Raw genomic sequence first — 20,738 nt, forward strand, 5'->3', positions numbered from 1 at the left:
ACCGCCTCTCCCGGTCTGCCCCACGGAGAGCCTCAAGGTCCATAAATAGCAACACCCTAGTGATCCCGGGCCCTAAGGAAGTTAGATTGGCTTCAACCAGAGCCAGGGCCTTTTCAACTCTGGCTCCAGCCTGGTGGAACGCTCTGCCTCATGAGACCAGGGCCCTGCAGGATCTGATTTCTTTCCGCAGGGCCTGGAAGACAGAGTTGTTCCGCCTGGCCTTTGGCTTGGAGCCAATTTGATTCCCTCCCTCTCTTTCTTTTTTCCTTTTCTTCTCCTCCTGCGATGAGGCTACTTTTTAATATTTCAATGTTTCAATATTTCCATGTTGTATTTTAATTTTGTTTTTAAGTTGTAATCATTCATCTTGTTTTTATTATTGCTTGTAAGCCGCTCTGAGCCCGGCCTTGGCTGGGGAGGGCGGGGTATAAATAATAAAATTATTATTATTTATTATTATTAAAAGTCCAGGGAACATTAGATGCTTCTAATTTTTCCGATGAAGTGTTTTATTCAGTCTCACCTGCAATCATGTGTGCTGAACACAGAGAAACACATACAGATAATGAAATTATTGGGAGTTACAGTCTCCAAATAAAACTCAACACATGCAAGCAGACTGATGGAATAGTACACATGATTTCCCCATCTCCTTTTTAAAAAACATTATTTTTCTTTATCTTCATGGTACAGAAGATAAATATTCAGAAAGCAATAGTTACAACAGTAAACAAAAAGTAACTTGTCCTGATGGAATTTCAGACTTTCAGCATGTCATTTGTTAAAGTTTCATTTCATTATTCTAAAACAGGCATCCCCAAACTTGGCCCTCCAGATGCTTTGGGACTACAATTCCCAGCATCCCACACCACGGGTCCCGTTAGCTAGGGATGATGGGAGCTGTAGTCCCAAAACATCTGGAGCGCAGAGTTTGGGGGTGCCTGTTCTAAAAGACCACGATACATTTTCCCGTGAGTGTTGGGTGGATTCCTGCAACAGTCTTAACAATTTATATATTTAATAAACATTTGCCACGTGTTATAAAAGGAAGATGGATTGTGTTCCCCCACCTTCTTGATTTCCCCAGGCAAACAAAATTTAAGATACTTAAATTGTAGTGCCCAGAATTGAACACAATATTCTAGGTGGGGCCTGACCAAGGCAGAAGAAAGTGGTACTATTCCTGCCCTTGAACTGATTCTGCCTTCTGCCACACTGCAAATGTGATAAGCATCTCCTCAGTTCCTTCCTCCAAGTCATTTATAAAGACGTTGAACAACAATGGGCCCAGGACAGAACCCTGAAGTACCCCTCTTGTCACTTTTCCCCAGGATGAGGAGGAACCATGAAGGAAGAAGAAGAAGAAGAGTTTGGATTTGATATCCCGCCTTTCACTCCCTTTAAGGAGTCTCCAAGCGGCTCACATTCTCCTTTCCCTTCCTCCCCCACAACAAACACTCTGTGGGGTGAGTGGGGCTGAGAGACTTCAGAGAAGTGTGACTGGCCCAAGGTCACCCAGCAGCTGCATGTGGAGGAGCGAGGAATCGAACCCGGTTCACCAGATTACGAGTCCACCACTCTTAACCACTACACCACACTGGCTATATATTATGTCGAAGGTAAATAATAGTTTAAAGGAGTTTAAGTATAAGGAGGAAAGATTGGAGACATAACAGAATGAATCTAACAATTAGAAATGAGCTTTGAAAGAGGGCAAGGATTTGCTGTATCTGATTGGGCAAAGAGGAACACAAAAAAGGGAGGCGCGAGGAAGTCAAGAAAGAAAGTTAATTAAGTATGATTTTAAAAGCTGGAATTTATATTTTTCAATTTGTTGGATGGAATCTTATTTTTTTAATTTTGTTGTTCTGGTCTGTTCTATATCTTTGATTATGGTTTGTTTGTTTTTTGTTTTCACTTCTGTGGCTGTTATGTGTTTTTCCTTTTGTAAAAACCTAATAAACCACATCCATGTGAACTCTGTTCCTGGCCCTAAGATCTACCTAAAGATTAACAGAAGCTACATCAAAGCTACCTCCCTATTTTTATGTACCCAGGAGGCCTGCTAAGCAACTGGTCTGTGTTAGAATGCTTTACACGTGACTGACAGACATAGAGAAAATGGGGCAGAGATGCAGAGGCTTGTGGGATCGATCAGAAATCAAGTCAATGACCCAAACCCAGTCAAAGTGATGCTTTCACCATTGACACAGTAGCTTGCTTCATTTTTCATAATTCCTCTTAGCAATCCCACATGACCAGACACCTACACCCACAGTTCTCAGGATGGTTTCAACATAAAATCACAATATGAAAACACAAAACACAAAACCTGTAACCCCCACCGCCCCTGGCAAACAAAAGTTGAGATTCTTAAATTGTGGTACCCAGAATTGAACACAGTATTCTATGTGGGGCCAGACCAAGGCAGAAGAAAGTGGTACTATTCCTGCCCTTGATCTGATTCTGCCTTCTGCCACATTGGCCTCCGCTCCCTGTTTGGTGTCGTCTGCAAATGGGATGAGCATCCCCTCAGGTCCTTCATCCAAGTCATTTATAAAGACGTTGAACAACAACGCGCCCAGGACTGAACCCTGCAGTACCCCTCTTGTCACTTTTCCCCAGGATGAGGAGGAACCATGGAGGAGGACAATTTGGGGTCGGTCAGTCAAATCCACCAGTTACCTCATTCAGCCCACATTTTACCAGCTTCCTCACATAAATGTCGCAGAGGACTTTGTCAAAAGCCTTACTGAAATTGAGATGCAGTATTTTCACAGCAGTCCCCTGATCAACAAAGTTTGTAACTGCATCCAAAAAAAGAAATGAAAAAGAGAGATTTATCGGGCTTAACTTGTTTTTGAGAAAGCCCTGCTTTCAACCTGTCTGTTTATGTTGTGAAGCACTATTAAATCCTCAGATGATAGGCACATAATTTTTTTAAAATGATGATAATAAGAAGGATATTGTCAAGCTGGAACATGTGCAGATGAAGGCGATCAAGATGGTGTTATTATATTTATTTCATTTCTATAGCGCCCTATAGCAGGGGTGCCAACTTGAATAAAATATAGGAGGGGTTTAGTAAGCCTCGCCTCAGTTAAACAGTCAGAGGATGCGGTGCAAGCATGCCATTTGAATGGCTGTTCCTATGAACTGGGGGGGTGGACCCCTCAAATATATTTTTGGGGGGCAAAGACCCCTCAGACTCTAAGAGCTGACTCCCATTCCCTACACTCACAGGTCACAGGACGGTTACAACATAAAATCACACAATGAAAACACAAAACACACAGCCCAAAACCTGTAACCCCCACCTCCCCACCACATTTAAATAGGGCATTAGATGTCAATCAGCCAAAGGCCTGTTTAAACTGGTGTGTGTTTCCCTAGCACTGAAAGTTGTATAATGAAGGGTTTTCCACTCTTCGTTTGAATTCTTTGATGGGAAGTGAGATTGGCGCTCTGACTGAAGCTCTTTCCACAATCCACACACTGATAGGGTTTCTCCCCTGTATGAATTCTTTGATGGGAAGTGAGACTGGAGCTCTGACTGAAGCTCTTTCCACATTCCACACACTGATAGGGTTTCTCCCCTGTATGAATTCTCTGATGGGAAGTGAGATTGGCGCTCTGACTGAAGCTCTTTCCACATTCCACGCACTGATAGGGTTTCTCCCCTGTATGAATTCTTTGATGGGAAGTGAGAGAGGAGCTCTTCATGAAGCTCTTTCCACAATCCACACACTGATAGGGTTTCTCCCCTGTATGAATTCTTTGATGGAAAGTGAGACTGGAGCTCTGACTGAAGGTCTTTTCACATTCCACACACTGATAGGGTTTCTTCCCTGTATGAATTCTTTGATGGGAAGTGAGATTGGCGCTCTGACTGAAGCTCTTTCCACATTCCAAGCATTGATAGGGTTTCTCCCCTGTATGAATTCTTTGATGGGAAGTGAGACTGGAGCTCTGACTGAAGGTCTTTTCACATTCCACACACTGATAGGGTTTCTTCCCTGTATGAATTCTCTGATGGGAAGTGAGATTGGCGCTCTGACTGAAGCTCTTTCCACATTCCACACACTGATAGGGTTTCTCCCCTGTATGAATTCTTTGATGGGAAGTGAGAGAGGAGCTCTTCATGAAGCTCTTTCCACATTCCACACACTGATAGGGTTTCTCCCCTGTATGAATTCTCTGATGGGAAGTGAGATTGGCGCTCTGACTGAAGCTCTTTCCACATGCCACACACTGATAGGGTTTCTTCCCTGTATGAATTCTCTGATGGGAAGTGAGATTGGCGCTCTGACTGAAGCTCTTTCCACATTCCACACACTGATAGGGTTTCTCCCCTGTATGAATTCTTTGATGGGAAGTGAGATAGGAGCTCTTCATGAAGCTCTTTCCACATTCCACGCACTGATAGGGTTTCTACCCTGTATGAATTACTTGATGGGAAGTGAGACTGTGGCTGTGACAGAAGCTCTTTCCACATTCCAAGCATTGATAGGGTTTCTCCCCTGTATGAATTCTTTGATGGGAAGTGAGAGAGGAGCTCTTCATGAAGCTCTTTCCACATTCCACACACTGATAGGGTTTCTCCCCTGTATGAATTCTCTGATGGGAAGTGAGATTGGAGCTCTGACTGAAGCTCTTTCCACATTCCACACACTGATAGGGTTTCTCCCCTGTATGAATTCTTTGATGGGAAGTGAGAGAGGAGCTCTTCATGAAGCTCTTTCCACATTCCACACACTGATAGGGTTTCTCCCCTGTATGAATTCTCTGATGGTAAGTGAGATGGCCACTCTGACTGAAGCTCTTTCCACATTCCACACACTGATAGGGTTTCTCCCCTGTGTGAATTCTCTGATGCATAGTGAGATTGGAGCTCTTACTGAAGCTCTTTTCACATTCCACGCACTGATAGGGTTTCTCCCCTATATGAATTCTTTGATGGGAAGTGAGAGAGGAGCTCTTCATGAAGCTCTTTCCGCATTCCAAGCACTGATAGGGTTTCTCCCCTGTATGAATTCTTTGATGGGAAGTGAGATGGGTGCTCCGACAGAAGCTTTTTCCACATTCCACACACTGAAATGGTTTCTCTCCTGTATGAATTCTTTGATGAGAAGAGAGAGAAGATCTCTTACTGAAGCTCTTTCCACATTCCTCACAGTTATAGGGTTTCTCTCCTGTATGAATTCTTTGATGGGAAGTGAGATTGGCACTCTGACTGAAGCTCTTTCCACATTCCACACACTGATAGGGTTTCTCCCCTGTATGAATTACTTGATGGGCAGCGAGATGTGAGCTCTTTCTGAAGCTCTTTCCACATTCCACACACTGATAAGGTTTCTCTCCTGTATGAATTCTTTGATGGGAAGTGAGATGGTGGGTCTTACGGAAGCTCTTTCCACATTCCACGCACTGATAGGGTTTCTCCCCTGTATGAATTCTCTGATGGGAACTCAGAGAGAAGCTTGTACTGAAGCTCTTTTCACATTCCAAGCACTGATATGGTTTCTTCCTAATGGCATTTCTTTGATGGGAAGTAGAATGGGAACTTTTTCCACATTCAAGATATTGATACGGCTTCTCCATTTTGTCATGGTCACCCTTGTTCTTGATTTCCAGTCGCTCGCCATCTGCAATGAAGAGAAATGGATTAGAGTCTCAGGGAGAAATTAATGAGGAATAGTTGTTAACATTGGTAATAGAGGCATAATCCAAGTGGTTTAGATGGATGGGTTTACTAAGGGGTTGGGTGCATTTATCCACGGGGTTCAACTGACATCCTTAGGGGAACCTGTGATATATAATTTAATATATATATATTATTTTTATTAATTGCACATATTAGACTTCCGGTCAGTGCCAGCGATTAATGGCGGACTTTTTCCGGAGCTCCGGGAGAAGTTTGCTCCGCGGGTTCGGGTCCTGCCGCTACGGCGAAGCGGGGACCCCTAAAAATTACAGGTGGAGAAGCCTGTAAACAAGGAGGCTTGGCGGGTACCATTACGACCCCTCCGAACTGCGAAAGAGCCTTTTTAAAGGCTCTGGAATGGTGTCGGGGGGAGCGCGGTGCTGAGACCCGCTACCCAGCCTGTGGAGCGAAGCCGCGTCGCCATTATCGGAGAGCGCTGATTTCTTCCGGCAAATTGATCCTGAAAGCATCTACTTATGAGTAGGATTAAAAGCTTAAATTGGACTTTAAAGAGTAAAGATTCAAAGACTTAAATTGCTTGAAAGTTTAAAAGATTGGCCACCACGGGAAAGGTACAAAAAGGAAGTCTGCCTTACCGCATTGTAGTGAGAAGAAAGCAAAGAAACTATTAAACTGAAACCTTTGAGGATTGCATTTGAATAACAAAGCCAATGCCTAAAAGCAAGATACCCTCTCACTTAGCGGGCAGGAGCGGTGAGGGAGAATTGTCATTGAACTATTTAACCTGCATGAAAGGAAAGAATTGAATTTTATCCATTGTCTTCTGTATCCTGGGAACGGACTGCCCTGTAAGAAGGGAGAAAGAACTTTGAACTGTCAAAAGTGAGAGCCTTGAAATAACTGGGAAAGATACAGTGTTGAGGACTTTTACCTGGACTGTTACATATTTGTAACTATTTAAGAAAAAAGTGCTGGAACTGGGGACTTTCTCCTTTTTAGAGAGACGGGGGGGGGGGCACTTTGAGACAATATATCTGTTGTAAGAACTGTGAACTGTGAATGCAAGTTGGGAATTCCCCCCTCTAGAGGAGACTTTGTTACATTGTGAGAAACAACTAAGCAACTAGAAGCTGAGCCACTGGAAATTTACTAGTAAAAACAAATCTAGGAGTGTGGGACTGACCTTGGCCTGGCTGATAGTGGCATGGCAGATGGTAAAGGAAAGATAGATCAGGCTCAGGAGAAAAACCTCAGATTCGGCAAAACTTACAGCACTACACAGCCAAGAAGGGCCTCATTGATAGGAGCAGCTGCGGCCTCACAAACAAAACCTAAAGCCATGTCTGCAGAAGATGCTTTGACGAAAGCTCTTGGAAAAATAAACGAATCTCTGGAATTTTTAACGAAACAAGGGACTGATACAAGTAAACAAGTAGCTGAGATCTCAAAAAACTTGATCTGAATACTTCTAGCCTAAAAGAATTGGGAACTCAAGTTACTGCTAATGCTCAGAATATTGGGAAGCTCCTAGAGGAATCAGCTACTACCCGAAAGATTGCTGAGGAGGCAAAGGAGGTTGCAACCGAAATTCAGGGAAAAATACCACCGGTTGTAAAGAAATTGGCGGACCATGATTTATCCTTTGCTATGACAGATCTTCAAAGGAGGGATCATAACTTAAGATTAAGATTTGTCCCAGAAAGTGAACAGGACAACTTGGTGGAATTTATTATAAAAGAATTCTATGACTTTTGGCAAGAAGGCCTGCAGGGGGAGGAAGTTAAGATTGTGAGTGCATTCAGACTTGGAATAAGACAAAAAAAGAACAAGCCAAGAGACTGCTTGATTACTCAAAGGAGGATCAAAGGAGGAAAGAGATAAAATTTCAAATTTGCACTATCAAAATACACTGCAAATTGAGGATTCTTTCGTGGAGATCTTCAAAGATATCCCAAAGCCTATTCTAGATGCAAGAGAGGACTACAAAGATCTGGTTGTACTACTGAAAAAAAGCAGAATCTTCTTTAGGTGGGAATTCCCCCAAGGCCTATCTTTCAAATACAGAGGAAAGAAAGTTAGACTAAGGACACTGAGTGACAAAGACAAATTCTTGAGAGATCACGAAGAAGACTTAGTGAAGGAAGCAGAACTTGGAGAAGAGCCAACAATACCAGGAAAAGGAATATTGGACTTGGCAAATTTATCATTTGGACTACAGCCACCAACAGAAGAAGAGCAACAATTGGGAGCAGTAGGAGGAGTAAGTAAATAATCCCATCATGGCCCTGCGACTATTGAGCTGGAACTGTAATGGACTCAATATTCCTCGGAAGAGGAAGAACGTTTTTCATATTCTACAGAAACAACAATTGGACTTGATTTGCCTGCAAGAGACACATGTGACAAGAACACATAGAAAACTACTTATCAATAAAAAACTAGGACATGAATTTATTTCATCTGACAGAGTGAAAAAAAGAGGAGTGGTTATATATGTGAAGGATAGATTGATGCCGAAACAAATATTTAAAGATGAACAAGGAAGATATCTGGCAATTGAAATCCAAGTACAAGGCCAGAAATTTTTGATTCTAGGAATCTACGCACCAAATGAAGGCAAATCTGAATTTTTTAAAAAGCTGCATGAGATTTTGCTGGACTACATGGATTCAAATATAATTTTGATGGGAGATATGAATGGAGTTGTCTCTACAAACATGGACAAAGCACAAAGACAAGTAATTTCTAAAGACGGAAGGCTACCAAAAACTTTCTTTGAAATGACTGACAATATGGACTTAGTCGATATTTGGAGATTAAAAAATCCTCTTGAAAGAGAAGGAACCTTCTTTTCTGAAGCCAAAATGACCTGGACTAGAATTGACCAAATATGGGTTACTAGAGGACTGGCATCAAAGATTAAAAAAGTGGAAATCTGCCCAAAGACTTGCTCCGACCATAACGCCATGAAGATGGAGATGAACCAAACAACAGCTGGCACTTTCAGTTGTAGGATGAATGACTCATTATTCAGAGATAAAGAATTTTGTAAAAAGGCCCAAAAAACACTAAGAGACTATTTTGAAATTAACATGAGATCTAATGTGGAAAAAAGAGTAATCTGGGACGCAAGCAAAGCGGTTATGAGAGGTTTCTTGATACAACAAAATGCAATAAAGAAGAAAAGCCAAAACGAGAAAAAGGATAAGATATTAGAAAAAATTAAAGAAGGAGAAAAGAAATTGAGATCAAAACCAAAGTCTCAGGAGATCTTGAGAGAAATTAAATTATACCAAATGCAATATATGGAACTGATGAACCAAGAAATAGAATGGAAAATTAAACAAATGAGACAGAAAACGTTTGAATCTGCTGATAAATGCGGGAAATTTTTGGCTTGGCAATTGAAGAAGAGACAAAAACTAAATACAGTGACAAATTTAGAAGTGGATGGAAAGAACATTAACAATCCAACTGAAATTAGAAGCTGCTTCCAGAGATACTTTAAACAATTATATGCACAAGGGCCAGAAAAAGAGATTGATATAGAACAATTCTTGAAGAAAAATGGGATGAAGGAAATTTCATGTCAAGACAAAATGCTTCTGAATCAGAAAATAACTGAACAAGAAATAGAAGATGCCATTCAAAACATGAAACTGGGCAAATCTCCGGGACCTGATGGACTGACTTCCAAATATTACAAGGCTTTAAAAGAATGGCTAATACAACCTTTGAAGGAAGTCTGTAATGAAATCTTTGAGGGGAAAGAAGCACCTGATACGTGGAAAGAGGCTTATATCACGCTTATACCGAAGACAGAGACTGAAAAGACCCAACTTAAGAACTACCGTCCAATCTCTTTATTAAATGTGGATTACAAAATTTTTGCTGACATTTTAGCTAAGAGATTGAAAAAAGTTTTGATGGGGGAGATTCATAGGGATCAATCGGGCTTCCTCCCGAGAAGACATCTATCAGATAATGTAAGGAACATAATAGATATTTTGGAAATGTTAGAAGTCAATATAAATACAAAAGCTGTTTTGATATTTGTGGACACGGAGAAAGCCTTTGACAATATTTCTTGGACCTTTATGAAGAAGAATCTCCATGGGATGGGGGTAGGCCAAGGTTTTGAAAACGGTATAGGCACAATTTATTCTGAAGAAAAAGCAAAGCTAATTGTAAATAATATTATTACAGAAGAACTTAAGATAGAAAAAGGGACACGTCAGGGGTGCCCAATTTCCCCACTACTTTTTATTTCGGTCCTGGAGGTTTTGCTGAACATGATAAGAAAGGACCAGCTGGTTAAAGGGGTTCAGGTCGGAGCGAGACAATATAAATTGAGAGCATTTGCAGATGATTTGGTACTTACATTGCAAGAGCCGGAATCCAGTACGAAAAGGGTTTTGGAATTAATTCAAGAGTTTGGTCAAGTGGCAGGATTTAAATTAAATAAATTAAAGACTAAGGTATTAGAGAAAAACCTAACAGTAAGAGAGAAGGAGAGGTTTTAGAATGAAACAGGTTTAACAGTGGTTAAGAGTGTAAAATATTTGGGGATTAATATGACAGCTAAAAATATGAACTTATTTAAAGACAATTATGAGAAATGTTGGAACCAAGTGAAAAAAGATTTAGAAATTTGGTCGAACTTGAAGCTTTCTTTGTCTGGAAGAATAGCAGCTATTAAGATGAATGTATTGCCTAGAATGTTATTTTTGTTTCAAACATTGCAAATTGTTGATAAGATGGAGTGTTTTAAGGGATGGCAGCGAGATATTTCTAAATTTATCTGGCAGGGCAAAAAGCCCAGATCTTAACTGATGCAAAGGAAAGGGGGGGGGGGGATTTGCCCTGCCAGATTTGAAACTTTACTATGAATCAGCAGCTTTCTGCTGGTTGAAGGATTGGCTGCTCCTTAAGAACACAGACATTTTAGATTTGGAAGGTTTCAATAATGTTTCTGGGTGGCATGCATACTTGTGGTATGACAAAGTTAAGGTTCATAAAGGTTTTAAAAATCATATTGTCAGGAAAGCATTGTACAATGTTTGGATCAGATATAAAGACCTACTGGAGAGCAAAACTCCAAGGTGGCTTCCACCAATGGAGGCAAAAGCTGTGAAAAAACTAAATATGGAGTGTATATGGCCGAAATATTGGGAAATTTTAGAACAGGAGGGTAGTAACTTCAAATTGCAGAGTTTTGAGAAATTAAAGGATGAAGTGAGAGATTGGCTCCACTATTACCAAATAATGGAGGTTTATAAGATGGATAAGAAAATTGGCTTCCAGGTGGAGAAATCGAAACTGGAAACAGAATTGTTAGAATCCAATACTAAAAATTTATCAAAAATGTATAACTTGCTGCTGAAATGGAATACGCAGGATGAAACAGTTAAATCAGCTATGATTAAGTGGGCGCAAGATATTGGTCATAACATTATGTTTGCTGACTGGGAAAGGTTGTGGACCACCGGCATGAAATTTACGGCGTGTAACGCCTTGAGAGAAAATATTATGAAAATGTTATATAGGTGGTACATGACCCCAGTCAAGCTTGCAAAAATTTACCACTTGTCAGATAACAAATGTTGGAAGTGTAAAGAAAATGAAGGCTCATTCTTTCACCTCTGGTGGACATGCCCAAGGATTAAGGCTTTCTGAGAAATGATATATAATGAAATGAAAAAGATGTTTAAATACACTTTTCTGAAGAAACCAGAAGCCTTTCTCCTGGGTATGGTCAGCCATGTGGTGTTAAAGAAGGACAGAACTTTGTTTTTGTATGCCACAACAGCAGCAAGGATCCTTATCGCAAAGTATTGGAAGACATCAGATCTACCCACTCTGGAAGAATGGCAGATGAAGATGACAGACTACATGGGACTTGCAGAGATGACGGGCAGAATCCGAGACCAGGAGAAAGAGACAGTGGAAGAAGATTGGAAGAAATTTAAGGACTATCTTAACAAATATTATAAGATTAAAGAATGCTAGATTGACATGGACTTAAAAATATTGGTTTTCAGAGACATTAGAGTAAGAAAAGGAATAGAATCAGTAAGAAACTTTTGGGAAATAAGGGAATGGAGTTGCTGATGGGATAATGAAACTAGAATACAAAACGGTGAGGTATGAGGAAGTCGGGGAAATAAGGTTGAGAAAATAAGTTTTGAAATTATACTTGTTGTTTTTTGTTTGTGTTTGTTTTTATTGTAGTTGTTTTGTATTTGTATGTCCTTATTGGAAAATTTAATAAATATTATTTTTTAAAAAAATTAGTTGCACATATTAGTTGCACATATTTTCCAACATTACAGCTCCAATACCACATAATAAATCTTTGGCTTTGACAGCCTTAGACTTCCTTCAACCCCTTCTAATGGTTTTCTAAATTTCTTTCTGTTTTGCATTTTTGTTACTGTTCTTTTTTTATATATACATACTATTTTTACTATTCTTTTATTATTGTGCATAAAAAGGAATACAAAAACACAGAAAGAAAAATACATAAACACAGAACAATCTGCCATTTCCAGATTTGTCAGTCTTCTTTTTTGTCAACCAAATGCTTATAGAAGGAAAAACAAAAATAGAAAGCCTACTTTAGACAGAAGCTACTTCAACTTCCCTAATGACTCTGAAGTTTACAGGCAAAAGGGTCTGGGGAGTTCAGACCAGAATGATACTTGTTTAAGAATCTGCAACCAGAGGAAGAACATCCACAGAAAAAACAGTAATTTACTGTTCAAGGTTAATGGTGGGAATATTAAAATCCCAGGTGTTGTAAGGGGCACTGTTGAATTCTGTGAAAATATATGAGTTTCATCATAGAGAGCTGTTTTGAATTTAAAAACAGATATTATGATCCCACATGGGCCTTACCAAGAGAGGCCACGATCCCACGATTCTCCACCATGACGTCCTTATGCAGCGCTCTCTGGTCAGGATCCAGCAACTCCCACTCTTCGTCGGTGAAACAAACAGCAACATCTTCAAAGCACACTGGACCCTAAAAGAAAAAGGGAAATATTCTCCTATGAGACAACACTGTTGTTCACCACCACTCCTTGAGCTAGGACATTGTTCCACCCCTTGGCCTCTGTCCCCACAAGGCTGCTTCCCCTGACCTGATCTGGTTCCACAGCCGCTGCTTCCATTCTGTCCCCATTCAGAGATGGATGAAGAGGTCTAGCCAGTATCCCTGTGTCACCTGCAAGAGAAAAAAGGTAAGGGGGAGGCCCAGAGTGCCTTCTTGTCTCACAGGTGAATCAGTGCATCTCAAACTACACAGGGGCCTTTGAGAAAGTCTGGCCTGCTGAGTGCATTTGGATGTTTGGGTGCATTTCAGATGTTAGTTGTGAAAAATATATCTCCCCACCTCTGGGCTCTTGGTCCCACTATCTCCCCCAACAAAAGATGAAAAGAACCCACAGATGAGTTTCAAAACCATGGTAGATTAGAAAAGCAATGGTTAAAAAATATATAAAATAAACAGGGTTTTTAAAAATTTAATTTGGATTTTTAAAAATTTAAATCTGATTTTTAAAAATGAATTGCTTTTGGAGGAGAAATCTTTCTATTGATAGTTTTCTATTTAAGTAACATTATAGTTCAAAGGCTATTCATAAGGAAATAAGGATTTGTTTTTAATTATGTAGCATGAGCCTTTATATACAATGTCTAAATTTTTTGGTAAATGACTTCCATTAATCCACTCACAATGTCATGCAATTCCAGAGGTTTCTGTAAGAATATTTGGGGCAGTTTTTCTAACATGAAGATATTATCACAGATGTTTGTTTTTGCAGTTCTTAAAAGAGTGAATTTGTGTCCGCAAAAATCATGCCTTTTCTTCACAGGAAAAATGCTATAAAATAAACATACAGAGTTGAGGAGAAAACCTTAATCCCATTCTCCCTTTGCAAATTTATATACACAGAATCAACCCTTTACTCTTAAATGCTAAATTCCAAGAAGTTCAATGAATAGATTGTTTGGAGTAGAATAGATCTGCTGAAGTAGCTAAGTGTGAAGCAGTAAAAATGAAAGTGCAACCTTGAGACCAGAATACTCCACAAGTCTTGGGACCTTGAAGTGCTTGCCAGTCAACTAATAAGAGTTCACGGGTTCTAGGCCCTTCTTCCCAGGGCTCAACTGGCACTGTCCAAACAATAAAATCTCTAACTACTGTACGCCAGTTTAAAAACATGGATACATATGCTGTAATGTTATTGTTTTAGTTAAATAAAATATTTAAATTGTTATTAAGGAAATGATTATTTATTTATTTGTCTCCTTCCAATAAAGTACAGCAGAAAAGTTTTTTTTTTGTTTTTTTTTATAATAATTTTTTATTAAGTTTTCACAACATAAACATAACAACATAAACATAACAAGAAAAAATAACAATACAACATAGAAAAAAGAAGAAAAAACACAGATCATACAAACTTGAAGACTTCCCCATACCTCTCCTGTTCTGCACCCTTATTTCACAATTCTCTCTAGCAACCCTTCAGTCAATTTTTACATATCACCTCCTTAAAACTTCTTCCCTATGGTTTGTAGTTTACAGCTGTAAATCTTTATTTCTTACCCCTCGACTTCTTTTCAGTCCTTAATTTGACAACAATTCTCAAGATACACTTTAAATTTCTTCCAGTCCTCCTCCACCGCCTCCTTCCTCTGGTCACGGATTCTGCCGGTCATCTCTGCCAGTCCCATATATTCAATCACCTTCGTTTGCCATTCTTCCAGAGTGGGTAGTTCTTGCAACTTCCAATACTTTGCTAGTAGTATTCTTGCTGCTGTAGTAGCGTACATAAAAAAAGTCCTATCCTTCTTTGGTGTAATCAGTAATCTTTGATAAAACTGTAAAAACCACTCCGAAAATTTATTATTCTAAAAATGAAACCTTCATCTGGCTGTAAATATTAAGATTCTACCTGCAAGAATGAGATTTTCGGTAAAAACAAATGATTTGATTCAAATCCATCCTGTTCAAAGCCAAAGGAATATGACCAAATGGAGAGAGAAAAAACTCCTCCCTCCTTACCCTGATGCCGCTTTCTGATGTCCAACAGAGGCCTCTCTGTCTCACAGGAATCCAGGTCCATTTCTGCAAAATGATCATTTTCCTGAAAGACCAACAAGGATTCAAAACAGAGAAAGAATGGTGAGAAATATTACAAAGAGAATGACAAAGACTTGAAGGGTGTGAGATCTCATTCCATGGATGCCTTCCCAGAAAAAGGATGCGCCATTAGGAGACCATTATGGGATGTTCTCCGGCCTGTTTGGAGCCCCTTGGGAGTATCCAGAGGAAAGTCTCTCTCACCTGCTTTCTCTCCTCTGCCTGACTCAGGAGGAAACCTTCAGCCAGGGCCACCACCTGCGAAGTGGTCTCTGCTCCACAGTCCCTCACCCAGCTCTCCATCTCCGGGGGAAGGACAGCCAGGAGCTGCTCCAAGATCACCAGGTCCAGCATCTCAGCTTTCGTGTGCCTTTCTGGCTTCAGCCACTGATGGTCAAGGTGGTAGAGTCGGCTGCAAACCTCTCGGGGTCCTTTGGCCTCCTGGCAGCAGAACTGCCTCAACTGCTGGCTCTGCACCTCTGAGCGGAGGGTGTCCTCCTCACCCATGATCTTCTGCACAGAGTTTTCCCATAACCCCCCACTGCTCCCAGTTTGGATGGCATGGCCTCTTCCTGCTTCAGGGCCAGCTGTGTCTCGCTCATCCATTTGTGCTCTTAGGAAGCCTCTGAGAGATCGGAAGGAACCCTTTGGTCTTCTGCCAAGTTCTGTCTGTCTTAGTGCGAAGCTCTTGCAAATCCTACAAAGGAAATACAGTGTATAAAGTTGTATAAAGTTTACACACCCTCTGCTCTCTCTACTGAGCACCCAAGAATCCTGCAAAATCCCTTTGTTAATAAATACAGTATGGGGGGGAAACATTTTAGATTTTTTTTTAGCAGCAATGCCTAAATTGTTAGGAAACCAGACAATGAGGCAGAAGAGGCTATCAGCACCAACAATAGTGATATAAATCCTCACAGGAAAAATGTTAATCCACCAACTTTCTCAAAGTTGCAGTGAGAACATCCATGGCTGGAGATCTTCTCTGATGTTTTGGTATGCCCTGACTGCCAAGAATTTGCCTGGGCCGAGGACACAGGTTTTGTGAAAGGCAGAGCAGCATAAAGGAATGAAACAGGGAGTATATATTAATATTCTGCTTTTGAAATTTTGTACAGGTGTTAAATGTGCCATTTTTGTGATCTGGAAGGAAGTGGGTGAAATCTATGCAAAAGAAGAAGAAGAAAGCTAGCGCTATTCTAGGCAGCATCCACTGAAGTCTAGAGTCCAGATCATGGGAAGTCATATTCCTGCTCTATCCTGCCTTGGTGTCATTCTCCCCCCCCCCCCAATGGGGAGTGGAAGGCCAAATTTATTATGGTTATTCTATCAGATAGCTTCACACACACACACAGCCATTGATGCCCAGGTCCCTGGAGCCTCAGTGAGTAGCAGTGCCCATTTCCGGCTGCTTTGCCAGCACCAATCCCTTTGGGGCAGAGAGGATGTGGTCCTGGGATGCCCTGCTCTGGGTGCGAGGGGATGGCTGCAGTGGCCTCCGTGGGGGGCTGCCCTGGGAGACACTGGGAAACTGGTCCCCAATGCAGCAGCCAGACTCTGGGCTGGGATCCCTCTCTTTATTCCAGGCCTTTCTCTCCCACCCTTTTTTTTGGGGGGGGGGCTAGTGTCCACCTCCTCGTCCAGCTTTGGAAAACCATTTGCACCTGTTTCCTCTCTTGTGCAATGAGGCTGAGCGACGTCACACAGAGTTCAAGTCCCAGGGACTCCTTTGTTTTAAAAGGGGGGATTTCGGGGGAGTCATTGTTTTTCTGAAGGGGGGGGCGGAGGGCCGAATGAGTTTGGGATCCTCTGATCTGCAGGAAGGAGGGCGTGGCAGACCTGGCCCCTCCCTGGCAGGACCCTCTTCTCCTCCCTGACTTGGGGTCCCCCCCCCTTGCAGGAGCAGATCAGGCCCCCCAGGCCCCCTCCCCTGCTGCAGCCCTGGGACCCCCACCAGATCCCAGAGAGAGAGAGAGGAGACTCACCAGATCCCAGGAGGGGGCAGGGAGGCAGCCTTTGCAGGAGAGACACAAAGTAACACCCCCCCCTTCCTTGCAGGAAAGGACTGGGGAGGGGGGGGCTTGGCTCTGGAGGACCTGGCCCCCCCTTGCTTCCTGGCCTCTCTAGGAAGGCAGCTCAGTTCCCTTTAACCCTTGCCAAGCCGAGTCCCTCCAGCTCAGCCCTCTCTCGCTTGACAGAACCTCAGATTCTTATTATTTTTTATGGATTTCGGGGGGGGGAGCTGCCCCCCCGGCTCCGCCCATGCCCAGATATCCTTTTGGGGGTGAGGCTCCTGGCTGGACTCTGAGCATCTCCCTCCCTTGGCCTGAAAGTGGAGGAGCAGCTTGCAGAGAAAAGGACCAATTCTGCAGCTCCAGCTCCAGAGACATAGCAAGGCCAGGGGGTGCCCGGTTTCACACACACCCCACACACACATACAGAATTTTTTGCATCAGTAAAAGAAGTTACACACACAACTATTTAAAATATTTAGAAATAATTACAAATGAACCGTTTGCTAAGAATCAGATTAAAATACATGTCCACATTCTAAATATCTGGATGGGCTTGCCTAAACAAACATTTATTTATTTTTGCAGGCACCAAAAAGAAAAGCGGGAAAAAAAAGTGCAGGCAGGGAGTTCCAAAGTCTACCTCTGTCGCCACACTAAAAATTTGATTTCTCACAAATTCAGGTGTTTTATGTGGAACCGGTAACTGTGCCAGTTTTCTCAAAGCAGTTGAGTTGGGAATACATGGGGGAAGGCAATCTCTCAAGTAAAGTGATCAGAAGCTGTTAAGAGCCAGCCTAGCCTGAGAAACGTGGCTTTAGGGAATTTTTTGTAAACCAAACTTTTTTTGTTAAGTACCTTTCATCATCCTGAAGCACCAGGACCAACCAAAAATCATTTTAACCACCAAACATAAAGATGCCGTTCCAAAGCAGTGTTGTGGTGCAGAGACAGACAGACAAGTCTTTGGGAGCAGCCAGATTTTTATGTGCCAAACAAAAGCACCATGCATTGCCCTAAAAGTGATCCATGCGACGGTCATCTCCAGGCTTGACTACTGTAATTTGCTCTACGCGGAGCTGCCCTTGAAGCTGTCCCAGAAACTCCAGCAGGTGCAGAATGCTGCAGCGAGGCTCCTCACGGGGTCCCTGCCATGGGAGCATATTCACCCAGTGCTTTTCCAGCTGCAGTGGCTCCCGGTGGAGTACAGGGTCAGATTTAAGGTGCTGGTTTTGACCTTCAAAGCCCTTCACGGCCTAGGACCCTCGTACCTACGGGACCGCCTCTCCCGGTCTGCCCCACGGAGAGCCTCAAGGTCCATAAATAGCAACACCCTAGTGGTCCCGGGCCCTAAGGAAGTTAGATTGGCTTCAACCAGAGCCAGGGCCTTTTCAACTCTGGCTCCGGTCTGGTGGAACGCTCTGCCTCATGAGACCAGGGCCCTGCAGGATCTGATTTCTTTCCGCAGGGCCTATAAGACAGAGTTGTTCCGCCTGGCCTTTGGCTTGGAGCCAATTTGATTCCCTCCCTCTCTTTCTTTTTTCCTTTTCTTCTCCTCCTGCGATGAGGCTACTTTTTAATATTTCAATGTTTCAATATTTCCATGTTGTATTTTAATTTTGTTTTTAAGTTGTAATCATTCATCTTGTTTTTATTATTGCTTGTAAGCCGCTCTGAGCCCGGCCTTGGCTGGGGAGGGCGGGGTATAAATAATAAAATTATTATTATTTATTATTATTAAAAGTCCAGGGAACATTAGATGCTTCTAATTTTTCCGATGAAGTGTTTTATTCAGTCTCACCTGCAATCATGTGTGCTGAACACAGAGAAACACATACAGATAATGAAATTATTGGGAGTTACAGTCTCCAAATAAAACTCAACACATGCAAGCAGACTGATGGAATAGTACACATGATTTCCCCATCTCCTTTTTAAAAAACATTATTTTTCTTTATCTTCATGGTACAGAAGATAAATATTCAGAAAGCAATAGTTACAACAGTAAACAAAAAGTAACTTGTCCTGATGGAATTTCAGACTTTCAGCATGTCATTTGTTAAAGTTTCATTTCATTATTCTAAAACAGGCATCCCCAAACTTGGCCCTCCAGATGCTTTGGGACTACAATTCCCAGCATCCCACACCACGGGTCCCGTTAGCTAGGGATGATGGGAGCTGTAGTCCCAAAACATCTGGAGCGCAGAGTTTGGGGGTGCCTGTTCTAAAAGACCACGATACATTTTCCCGTGAGTGTTGGGTGGATTCCTGCAACAGTCTTAACAATTTATATATTTAATAAACATTTGCCACGTGTTATAAAAGGAAGATGGATTGTGTTCCCCCACCTTCTTGATTTCCCCAGGCAAACAAAATTTAAGATACTTAAATTGTAGTGCCCAGAATTGAACACAATATTCTAGGTGGGGCCTGACCAAGGCAGAAGAAAGTGGTACTATTCCTGCCCTTGAACTGATTCTGCCTTCTGCCACACTGCAAATGTGATAAGCATCTCCTCAGTTCCTTCCTCCAAGTCATTTATAAAGACGTTGAACAACAATGGGCCCAGGACAGAACCCTGAAGTACCCCTCTTGTCACTTTTCCCCAGGATGAGGAGGAACCATGAAGGAAGAAGAAGAAGAAGAGTTTGGATTTGATATCCCGCCTTTCACTCCCTTTAAGGAGTCTCCAAGCGGCTCACATTCTCCTTTCCCTTCCTCCCCCACAACAAACACTCTGTGGGGTGAGTGGGGCTGAGAGACTTCAGAGAAGTGTGACTGGCCCAAGGTCACCCAGCAGCTGCATGTGGAGGAGCGAGGAATCGAACCCGGTTCACCAGATTACGAGTCCACCACTCTTAACCACTACACCACACTGGCTATATATTATGTCGAAGGTAAATAATAGTTTAAAGGAGTTTAAGTATAAGGAGGAAAGATTGGAGACATAACAGAATGAATCTAACAATTAGAAATGAGCTTTGAAAGAGGGCAAGGATTTGCTGTATCTGATTGGGCAAAGAGGAACACAAAAAAGGGAGGCGCGAGGAAGTCAAGAAAGAAAGTTAATTAAGTATGATTTTAAAAGCTGGAATTTATATTTTTCAATTTGTTGGATGGAATCTTATTTTTTTAATTTTGTTGTTCTGGTCTGTTCTATATCTTTGATTATGGTTTGTTTGTTTTTTGTTTTCACTTCTGTGGCTGTTATGTGTTTTTCCTTTTGTAAAAACCTAATAAACCACATCCATGTGAACTCTGTTCCTGGCCCTAAGATCTACCTAAAGATTAACAGAAGCTACATCAAAGCTACCTCCCTATTTTTATGTACCCAGGAGGCCTGCTAAGCAACTGGTCTGTGTTAGAATGCTTTACACGTGACTGACAGACATAGAGAAAATGGGGCAGAGATGCAGAGGCTTGTGGGATCGATCAGAAATCAAGTCAATGACCCAAACCCAGTCAAAGTGATGCTTTCACCATTGACACAGTAGCTTGCTTCATTTTTCATAATTCCTCTTAGCAATCCCACATGACCAGACACCTACACCCACAGTTCTCAGGATGGTTTCAACATAAAATCACAATATGAAAACACAAAACACAAAACCTGTAACCCCCACCGCCCCTGGCAAACAAAAGTTGAGATTCTTAAATTGTGGTACCCAGAATTGAACACAGTATTCTATGTGGGGCCAGACCAAGGCAGAAGAAAGTGGTACTATTCCTGCCCTTGATCTGATTCTGCCTTCTGCCACATTGGCCTCCGCTCCCTGTTTGGTGTCGTCTGCAAATGGGATGAGCATCCCCTCAGGTCCTTCATCCAAGTCATTTATAAAGACGTTGAACAACAACGCGCCCAGGACTGAACCCTGCAGTACCCCTCTTGTCACTTTTCCCCAGGATGAGGAGG

General features: G+C 41.9%; 3 protein-coding genes across 3 annotated transcripts in view; all 3 read right to left on the reverse strand.

Annotated features, from left to right (window-relative positions):
- The window catches only part of LOC309340939 (uncharacterized protein), a 178,406-nt gene that overhangs the window by 83,545 nt on the left and 74,123 nt on the right, over positions 1 to 20,738 (reverse strand). The gene's annotated exons all lie outside the window — the stretch shown is intronic.
- Positions 1 to 20,738, reverse strand: part of LOC309340600 (zinc finger and SCAN domain-containing protein 12-like) — a gene marked incomplete at its 3' end in the record, with an annotated part of 98,844 nt that overhangs the window by 63,333 nt on the left and 14,773 nt on the right. The window lies entirely within an intron of this gene.
- On the reverse strand, positions 4,432 to 14,796 carry LOC309340601 (uncharacterized protein; the record flags this gene model as incomplete). The annotated part of the gene is made up of 3 exons (XM_081859486.1): positions 4,432 to 5,645; positions 12,563 to 12,670; positions 14,736 to 14,796. 3 exons carry the CDS (start codon positions 14,794 to 14,796, stop codon positions 4,432 to 4,434), a joined length of 1,383 nt encoding a protein of 460 aa, XP_081715612.1.

Source organism: Podarcis erhardii (assembly GCF_964252035.2).
Source record: "Podarcis erhardii genome assembly, chromosome: 4".
Lineage (NCBI taxonomy): Eukaryota > Metazoa > Chordata > Lepidosauria > Squamata > Lacertidae > Podarcis > Podarcis erhardii.